The sequence below is a fragment of the Platichthys flesus genome, chromosome 14 (assembly GCF_949316205.1).
Source record: "Platichthys flesus chromosome 14, fPlaFle2.1, whole genome shotgun sequence".
In the NCBI taxonomy this organism is placed as follows: domain Eukaryota; kingdom Metazoa; phylum Chordata; class Actinopteri; order Pleuronectiformes; family Pleuronectidae; genus Platichthys; species Platichthys flesus.
The window spans coordinates 2,194,900-2,205,160 of NC_084958.1; the positions used below are offsets into that span (position 1 = coordinate 2,194,900).

Here is a 10,261-nt window from a genome sequence, read left to right on the forward strand (position 1 = left end):
GGTTCGACTCCATGGAGAGACAACAAAAGACGAACCTGGATTGATCTGTCCAAAAATCCAAGAGTCTCCCTACCCTGTCTAGTGCCCCTGAGCAAGGCACCTTACGCCCCCAACATCTGCTCCCCGAGCGCTGTACATGGTCGCTCACTGCTCTGTGGTCAGTTCCATACGGTTTTTAGCTGCAGTATGATCGCAGACCGCTGTGTAACTGACATCACTGAATCAGTTCACTGATTGTTCATTGTGGCCACAGAATGTGTGTGTGTGCGCTATGAGCAAAAGTGGTTGCCATGACGGTGCTAATGAGGTGATGATAGATGAGTCAGAGGTCACACTGATAAAACTGTTGCGGGCTTTATTCAACTATATATTGTCCTGAACGTGTTAGTTACTTACTCCTCACTTTATGTTGTAAACAACGTGTGGCAGTTCAGGCTCGTTGTGAATCTGGTGGTCCTGTTTTTCATTCAACGATAAATACAAATCTATACAATCCTGCCATACTCATTCTGGAACTGAACACACGTGCACACACACACAAACACACACAGTCTCCTCTCTCCAATTATCTGTCCTTTTAAATGATGTACTTATTGGCTGTTATCCATTGTTGCTGTAAATCCCTTTTTTAATTAGATTTGATGGATTAATTAAAAAATGTACTCATTTTTATAATAAACTCTTATCTCTCATTAGGATAACAAATCGTACATTTATTTGATTTGTAAACAAATTTATTGTAGTTAACTTTTAATTGTGTACTTATTAATTCATTAATGAGGTGCCTAATACTTTTGCACTTGTGGCCCTCCAAACCCTTATCCTGAGATCAGATTCTGGAAGAACACAACAGGCGTGGTCTGGGATAACTGAGCTGAGGAAGACACACAGTAAACTCGAGCAGCTCTCATCCACATGAATCACCAGCATTTCTTTCATCATTACTCCTTTCCCTCGCTAGAGATTCGCCCACTACCAGTCTCCATCCTCAACACTTGGGAGATATGATGACACCAGTGTCCATTGACAAATCAACTACAGTAAATTAGCTGCAAGGTATTGTCAAAGTTCGCACCAACAGAAACGAGAGAATGTTGTACTGTCTAAGCCACCAGCAAAGCTGAAGACCAGAGCTGAGTTCTCACAACAATAATGTGAAATGACAGTGGACTCAAGTAAAACACGGCCCTCATTATGTGGAGTGAAGCTCACTAACAGCCATGAAATGAAATCAATAGAACTATATGTTTAACTCCCACACAGATGGTGCTGGGTTCTCCAAGAGAAGCATTTAGTTGCCTCATCTGCATATAAGAATATGTAACATGTAGATAAGTAATACAGAAGTTTGATGTCTAAAGTTTGTTCCAATATATTCTGAGATTAAATACATCACAACTTCACTCTCATTCTGTTTTGAAGACCAGGACTTAGGAGAGTCCACGGACCGCAGGGCAGGGATTCTGTTTTCATGCAGCATCTCTGAAACAGAGTCAGTGTGAAGAAGAATCCTTGCACTGCTGCTCTCTGTTTAGAACTCACAGGTTTCCAGTCTCAGATTTAAAAGGTACATTTAGATGTAATCATAAGTTCGACATTTTCTTTGCAAGTTTTAATAATCAGTGTTCATAAGCTTTATTGTCCCTCACAGGGAAATTTTATTTGCACCTTAAAAACAAAAGAATGTGGAACATGAGCATTTCTTCTTCTTAAAAAATTCAAACTGTGGGTACAATGCACCCACTTAGAGTTACATCCATGGTATATGATAAAAGCAATGAAAACAGCAAGAAAAAAAAAAGATAATAAAATAAAGTGCTAAGCCGTGTGAGGAACCAAGAGGGAGTTCATAATCCGTCTGAATGAAGAGCACTCATTGCACATGCGAGAAGCTGCATAATGAAAGCAGACAATGAGTTGGAGGGAGACAAGTCAGGCCTTTCCTCTGTTTTATAAAGCAACAGGGTCTTACTTAGCTAATCAGACTGAATTCAAAGCGTCTTCTTAGTCAAATGATATTGTCAAAAAACAAACATATTGACAGCCACTGTGTAGGTACAAAATTATAAAAGCCATTGATGTAAAAATAAGACTGCCTTCAAATAGCAATACAAAACATGGTAATTAAGTCATTCAGTAAAAAGTGCTTTGCATATGAACAATAATAATGTAAGTGGTAAACAAAGTAGTTTGTTAGTATTTTAAAGTGTTTTAGATATAAAAGCACAGCTGCATGAAAGGAGACAAAATCTGGCTTATGAGAATATAAAGTCGGTGTGTCTGGGCTGAGAGCTGAGGGCCGGCAGGGGGGACAGGTCCTACTGGTTTAAGAGAAAATCCTGAATTTTCTGCTGTCGAGAGGTGAAACCATCACCCGTGCTGAGCCTGGGGAGTGGAGAGGCCTCCACCTGTTCTTCCAGATGACTGTGAAGACACGGGACACCAGCAGGACACACACCAACACCAGCAGAATAACTGACAGGACACAAGGAGAAAAGACCCACAGGGTGATTGGGACGAACACAAGGACTTAAGTTATCCTAGGTATAAAAATAGAAATGATATACAGGACAATGACTGTGGACTATAGTGGCGTCCGATCTTGATGGTGGATCATCATCTTGCTGGTTGCTGAACATAGACTATGATTGCAACAGGACTGCTTAATACAAAGTATTTCTCCTCAGATACTCGACCATTACTGTCAATAATCCATCATTGACCTTCAGTCATGCTTCAAAATGTTTACCCTTATCAATGGTGCTAAAACCTTTATCCTGTTCACTTTCTATAACGCTGTGAAATAAGATGTTGCACCTGGGTCACACAAAGGTGTGTGTGCATGCTTCTCATACGTCTCGTTTCATGTCTGCTGTGGAGCTGCTACGTGAGGTTTCTGGTACGACTATTGCGTTTCCTTGAATAAAAGCAGGTGGAGTACTGATTGAGGCATAAGTATTTATGTTTGGGACATATTCAACAGATAGACAATGAAACTTTGGTGAAAGATCATTATATCTATTTTACGGTAAATGGAGTGCAGCACACAGAGAAAATAGGTGGCAGTGAGTGTGAACCAGGCTTAAGCCTTTGCAGAGGTCTATGCTCTCTGTTTTCAAGCTAAATTACAGACACCTTACAATGACATGGTGGGTGTGGATAAGGATTTGTATGTTTTGCCCTGTCTGACTGTAATCTGTTTACTCTGGACTGTTACACATGTCAGGTGGAAGGGGAGAGCTTGTTAGAATCCACCAGAATGAATGAAAAGTGAATAATCTTGATGTACAAGGTAAACTCACCCATGAAGATGGAATTTATAGTGGGATCATCTGGGTTGAAATGTTTGACGATGTTTCCGATCAGCGCCACAATCACCACAGGGTACACTGTGAGGATGTTACGCACCCAACGGTCCAGCACCCAGTTCTCAAGGATGAACCTACACACAGACAGAGTTTTTCTTAATGTCAAGGCTTTTACATAAAAAAAAAAAACAATCTATGTGATGGATGCATGCTAAAAGATCAAAGGAAAGAAGTAAATTAAAATGTGATCATTCTTCTCATCTCAGACCTCTGAAATGCTCTCGCCTAAATAGAGCTTACCAAGCAACCACCTCTCCAAACAGGAGGCACAGCGAGGCGGAGGCTGCTGTGCTCTTGTCAACACCCCACAGGTGGAGAACCACTGAGAAGTTGATCAGAGAGGCGATGGACGTCCATGTGGTGTACAGAGCCAAACCATTCTGGACCTGAACATATCAACATTAACAAGCACAAAGTGAACATATATACACAGCAGACAGACTCAATATACCTGAATTAGAGGTCTTCACCGACCCGACCCCTTACGGATCGCATTCACGTTTTGTAGTCAGTCAGGTCTATTTAACATTATTTGTTATGCCAAGCTATTTTTATAATACTGCATCAAAACTGCAAAGATGATGGTAAATGAGCCGTGTTCGTCAATGTGACAATAAATTGACATATAATCTGATATCACAAGGATTAAATTAGCCATGTTGCCATTTCACTAATGCAAGAGAGGAATATCAGAAGACCTGGATGTTTTTTACGAAACATTGGAGGATATACTCAATGTATCACGGCCAGGCACAGGGGACAAGGCTGCCAATGTTACACTAGGTAAGACACAAAGTTTGGCTTTGACACCCATTGAATTAACTGTATCTTGTTAAATCAGAGTGGATCTTGTGCCCATCGGGTCCATGTCTCCTGGTCAGGTTAGAGTGTTTTTCGGTTATGCACGGTCACGGCTTTCAAAGGATAGATGGGTCTGGGTCGGGTTCCCATAGAACATATCTGCTTCTTTTCAGGCTGGTGAAGAACTCTAATCTAAATTCAAGCCACATTTGTGTGTACCAGTATGTAGAGACAGGCCAGGTCTTTGCGATGGTATGTTTTTAACCAGATTCCATAGAAATCAGTGGCAAAGCAACAGAAGAACAAAGCGCTGTAGTTGGTAATTGAAATCAGGGTTAAAACAACCAGAGACGCCAGCATCATCCTGCAAGACAAAGAAATAAAAACAGAAAGAGGAACTATAAATGTGTAATATTAAATGTTTATTACAACAGAACATGTAAATGAGTTATTTCTGCCTGGAATACTCATTAACTTCTTCTTACAGTCAGACATATACAAGTAGATAAATTGTTTTTGTAAAAATAAAAAATGTACAAGAATTTAATTCATTCTTGTAAATAAAGTTTTGCATTAATGATGACATGTTAATAATAATGTGATACTGAAAAATATTTGTGTCTTTAGAATCATTTTACCTTCCCCCCTGCATACACAGCTCAGTAGTCCACAAATAATACTAATATTTGAAATCAATCTTTGTTTCAGTGCTAATGAATGAACTTATAGGTAGGAACAGTAGACTTACTCTCTGTCCCACAGCAGCAGCCATGCCACATTCATCACCATGTTGGACAGCCAACAGAAATAGAAGGCATAGGGCAGCAGACACTGAGCCCAGGCTCTATTAACAGAAAGAGCAGGATCAGTTTCATGTCGCTCTGAGTGATGACTCCTATCACACAGGTTGAGGGAAAATGAGTAAATATTGAGTGTGACCTGCTGACAATAGGGAGCTTACCCTCTGAAGACATAGCAGGTGATGTATATGACCATAAGGGTGAGCCAGGTATAGATAACCCCCCAGATGGAGAAGGTCCAGCCGGCTGGAGTGATTCCTGTCTCATAGCGGGCTGACACGTTACCAGTACTGGAACTGAAAAATGCTGGAAAACAGTAACAAGCGTTAGAGAGAACACTAACGTCGTCTGACAATATTTACCATTGCCTTTCCAGTTTATCCAGTACATGCTGTAGAGGGATGAGGTCACGGCTCTGTGCAGCCTGACAGGTCTTTCATACAGTATCATTGTTTAAAGCTCCTACAAGAAACCTTTAATTTTATTTGATTTTGGCGCCCCTGTGGACAAAAGCGGTAGTGTTTCCACTGTCTCCAGTCGTAAACTGTTTTGGCCTCGTTGTCATGGGAAAAAAAATACACACAGATGTTTGGAGGATTCATAGCCATGAGGCGAGGCAACTTTCTTTTAACTGTATGGTTGACAACTGTAATATGACAACATTATAATTTTGTTTTACACCAAACCTAACCCTGCTCTTTCAGTCTGACCTCCCTGGTTTTCCAACCCGACCACAGACATTTATAAAAAATAGGTTCTTTTCTATCGCTGTTGCAGGTAACACAGAAGTAACAATATTAAAATGAGACCATTTCATAAACAGTTTAAAAAATCCTTTAGGTACATATAATTAAACTACATCCCTTACTGTCTGGAAGAGACTGGGATCATCATGTGTGGAGCATTGTCAAAATTAAAATACATATAAATAAATGTACTGAATTATCATTTATCATCATGTAGAAGTAGTAGCCATAGACCGTGCTGTAGCAACAAGCATGAAATGGCTTCATACCTGCTGAGCCTATTTTTTTTGTCTCCCTCCAAGATGTGAATGATTTTTGTTAATCAGACTAATTCTATTAGGTTATTAAAGGGTGCACATTGCCTCTAATGCTTGTGATGTAGTTGTGTAACTGCTGTGTTGATATGATGTTCAGTTGTCCTTCTGTTGATGAGGACCTTATTGGACCGAGTTACATGGATGTCCTACGTTTAAAACAGAGAGTGACCAGTGTTACACTGGGGCCAGGGGGTTTGTGTACATAGACCATGTGTACACAATACCCATCAGCTGTTGTCTCAGTATCAGACCAGTGCATCTCTATGTACGTGTAGGACACCAAACTTGGAACAACATCTGTGAGTCATGTTGACATAGAAACGAGGCAAACAAACTGCTGCTTCTAGGTTCCAGGCACACAGTTATTTAGAAAATGACATCTGCTGTTATATTAAGATTTTGGGACAAAGACCTGTGAATAAACTGTAAAAAATAAGTATGGAGGTGTCATTTAAGGAAAACAGCTATTTCAGCAGGATTAAAGAGCTCAACGTTATCATCAGCCACGTTAAGATATCTGCTGTAATGTTGGGGCTGATCAGGGTAAATGGCCTGTTTCGTTCTGAACTCTTACTTTCTAGTTGCAAATATTTTTCATGGCTGCAAAATGTAAAAACACACAGATCATTTACAATGTTGTGGCTCATCAGTTGGTGAAATATGAAATCAACAACACAATGTTATCACTGCTACAGAGAATGGCAGGTTTGAGGAGAGAAAACAAATACTATTCATTTGTGTGCAGAGATTAAGAAAGCAGAACATTACTGTGGTTCCATGACACCAAGTCCCAGGGAAACTACATCCCAGAAACAGTACTGACAATAGTATTGAACAGTAAACAGATCATTTAATGAAGTAAAAGTTAAAAAATATATATATATAAACTTTCTATTACAATTAAAGGCCTTAATTCAAAATCCTACAGCAGAATAAGGAGAGAAATATGTTCAGAAATGTGTTTACAGTACCAACCCAGTGAGTCACAGGAAGGGTGGGATGAATACCGTGGGAAGGAAAGAACAGCTTTTTACAAATATGCAACAAATAAAAAAGATAGGGAACCTACGCGTATCTTATCTAATTCAATTTCAGAGACTTTAAAAAAATCTTATTCTGAAACGATGTGTGGACGACGGCAAGATAATATTTCCAACTAAGAAGCAGTGGAGAATATGTTTGTAAAGTGCAAGTATATCAAAATGTAGATGGCTACTGTACTTGAGTAAAAGTATTTAGTTTGAGTCCACCACTGTTTAGTTGCACATTAGGGACACTATTACCCTGACCGCAGCTCCTACAGGAAATAACTCATCTGAACCGTGGGGACGATGTGGCAGGAACAGAGATGGGATAAGGCAGCAGTGGCTCCAGCAGAGCTGAGGCACTAGGGGGAAGCAGTGAATGTGCAGTTTGGAAACGGGTTTTTGAGCCACACCCTATTGAGACTATTTATAATGCATTTTATAATGTTTGTTTTTTCCTCCTGTCAAAGGGCACCAATGGATATAGAGACAACAGAACCATTGCTGTCTTTACTGGAGCTATGTGTTTGGTTTAAAGAAGTTTTCAGAAAGATTCGAACAGTGATTTCTTTTGGAGTCGATGCCGTAACATATTTATTTATTTTAGACACTGTGGAAATGGCAGGATAAACTCCTGACTTACCCGTTAGGATCAAAGTTTGTATACATTGTTAAATAAACATTAATAATTAGAGGGGAGCTAGAAAACATGTGTTGGTGAATATTTACGTGTGAAAGTGGAAAGTGGTCGCGTCAGCTCGAAAACAAAATCATCTTTTTCCACTGCGTGTTTTTACAACCGTGGCTTGTTCCTGCTACATACCATGCTGACTAACATATGGACAGCCATGGAAAGAACGGCCATCGTTTACATTGAATGTTGAGCAACAGTGGCTGTGACATAATGAGCTGTAGCTGAGCATCTTTCCCACAGAGGAGTGACGCTCAGTGAAAACACGGTTTCATAACCACAAGCAACAGGAGACCTTCCTGCTCGACGAGCTGACTTATTCAACACCTTCAAGTGGAGTTCAAAGAACTTTACACACAACAACGAAGTTAAGGCTGCTTCTGACTGAGGACATTGAACTCACCTTTTCCCGCTCCGGCCAAAGCGTTCACAATCAGAACTCCGACAAAAACCACCGCACACAGGAGAATGACAAGGATCCTGAACAGACTGATGGGCTTCATGGTGACTGCGTCCGTGCTGCGTCGGCGCTGCTGTGTTTCACAGACCGTGTATGAAAGTCTCACTGTCAGTGGCAGTGAGGGCGGAGCAACACTGGCACGCACGTTGTCCAAGCGATGCCTTCACGTGCTCTGCGTAAACGACCCCAGGCAGAAAGTATTTGTTTTCACAACAGCTCAACTCTTTATTTTCATGGATGTTTATTAAACTATAATCAACGATACATGGATCAAAACTGTTGAAAACGTTGTAGGTTCTGAGCCTTTTATATACAGGCTATGGTTCTGATGCAAAAGTATAGGGCAAGGAATAGCGCCCTCAGTAGGAAAGTTGTGAAAATACAAACAGTTTTGTCTAAAAGTCCAGTGTGTAAGAGTTAGGTGAAATTGATCTATTGGTAGATATGTAATATAAACAATCCTAGTGTTGTTTCCCTAGATTGGGCCCTTCATTTTGAAATTCTTTATATTTAAAGGGAGCGGGTCCTCGCTATGGAGGCCGCCATGTTGTTTACAGTAGCCCAGACTGGACAAACTAAACACCTTTTGAGTTTTTATGACAACTGAAGGTTATCACGGTTCCCTTTCCTGTTTGGAAGGGGAGGGTGAGCTGAGGGTTATTCAGATGCAACATGACACTTCCCCACTAGATAGCAATACATTCTACGCAGTGAAACTATAATGAAAAAACTACATTGCAAACACATGAGCTGTAAATGTTGCTCAACGATGTGACCTGAAAAGTACAGAGCTACGTGTTTATGTTAAGAAGCAACTAACAAACTGTTGGGTTAGGTTTAGGGGTTACTAACTACTTCTCAGTACTGAAAATACTATGTGTTTAATAGTATAAGTTTTCCAGCCATGGACTCTTCGTTGCTATAGTTTATATACTGAAATGCAGGAAAGGCAACTCATTTAAAATACTACAAATATTACAGGGACACACTATTGTTTTTACACATCATGGGAACTAGTACTCCTGGCACTTTTCTAGGCCACTCAAATCTCTTCACAGCACAGTCTTTCCATCAATTTACATGTGACCTCTGAGAGAAAGGTCAGTCTGAGTCTACAGCTTCCAGCGATCTAGCGTACATGTCGACATGTACAGACTCATATTCTGTTGCCTTTTTTTTGCTTATGTAAGGTCAACTTTTTCACGAGTCAGATATAGCATTAACATGAAAACGCTCATTCTTAAGACACAATGATTACACTTGACTGTTTGGAACAATATTGCTTCAGCTTCATTCTTCAAGCACTCTATAAGAATCTCCTGGAGTTGTTTTTTTTTTTCTTTTTCCTGTTAAACAGGATTATTTGGAAGTAAAATATAAACTCAAATCAAAACCATCCTGAACAATTAAAACTATCCTGAACAACTAAAACTGTCCTGAACACATAAATGTAAAAACTACACAAATCAAGTAACATAAAAACAACAGTCCAATCAGAGCGACCGTCTCACCATTCTCTAAAATATTTTGGTCTAATTCTAGTTTATAATGAAATGTGTGCTAACTTAAACTGACAGTAATTGATTTAATGGCCACTTGGGAAAATTGGATCAAGTTACTCAGCAAAGTGAAACAAGTTGTTGGGTGGTCAACATTACAATTCAGCATAAGCATTCGTAGGGAGCCATGTTTCCATCTGATGAAATCAAATACTATTTGTACGTTCCTCCTAGCACCAGTATGAGGGTTAAGTCGCTAAATGCTGCAAAATTTCCACCAGCTATAGTCGCTAACATTTGTCTGACTGCTGTGTGGAGTTGGGTGAGTTGTTTGCACTACAGTGGGTTTATCCCAGTAGTTTTCAGAAAACTGCTACTGTGGCAAACTGGGTTGATCTGAGGCCAAAAGACCAACAGAGAGCTAAAAGAATCTAAAATGCTCCACAGAGCTGAAGGGAGCTGTGGGCTTTTTAAAAATTTGATCAATTGATGGTATAATAATATTGGCCTCAACCAAGACTATGTTGATGGGTTCCTGCACGATTTCCTTTAAT

General features: G+C 40.0%; 1 protein-coding gene across 1 annotated transcript; it reads right to left on the reverse strand.

Annotated features, from left to right (window-relative positions):
• Window positions 1-1,633: 1,633 nt before the first annotated feature.
• LOC133968712 (uncharacterized) lies at window positions 1,634-8,311 on the reverse strand. The gene is made up of 7 exons (XM_062404892.1): window positions 8,152-8,311; window positions 5,131-5,275; window positions 4,918-5,013; window positions 4,389-4,533; window positions 3,609-3,754; window positions 3,303-3,442; window positions 1,634-2,475 (listed from the first exon to the last, which is right to left on the reverse strand). The coding sequence occupies exons 1-7, from the start codon at window positions 8,249-8,251 to the stop codon at window positions 2,327-2,329; spliced, it is 921 nt and encodes a 306-aa protein (XP_062260876.1). The 5' UTR covers window positions 8,252-8,311; the 3' UTR covers window positions 1,634-2,326.
• Window positions 8,312-10,261: the final 1,950 nt, after the last annotated feature.

What these genes read in the sequence shown, in the direction of transcription:
- LOC133968712 (XM_062404892.1), bottom strand. Translation starts at nt 8,251, where the DNA reads ATGAAGCCCATCAGTCTGTTCAGGATCCTTGTCATTCTCCTGTGTGCG. An exon ending in ACCTGCTATGTCTTCAGAGG is followed by an intron (nt 5,014 to 5,130) that starts GTAAGCTCCCTA and finishes TTCTGTTAATAG; the next exon opens with AGCCTGGGCTCAGTGTCTGC. An exon ending in TTTGGAGAGGTGGTTGCTTG is followed by an intron (nt 3,443 to 3,608) that starts GTAAGCTCTATT and finishes GTCTGTGTGTAG; the next exon opens with GTTCATCCTTGAGAACTGGG.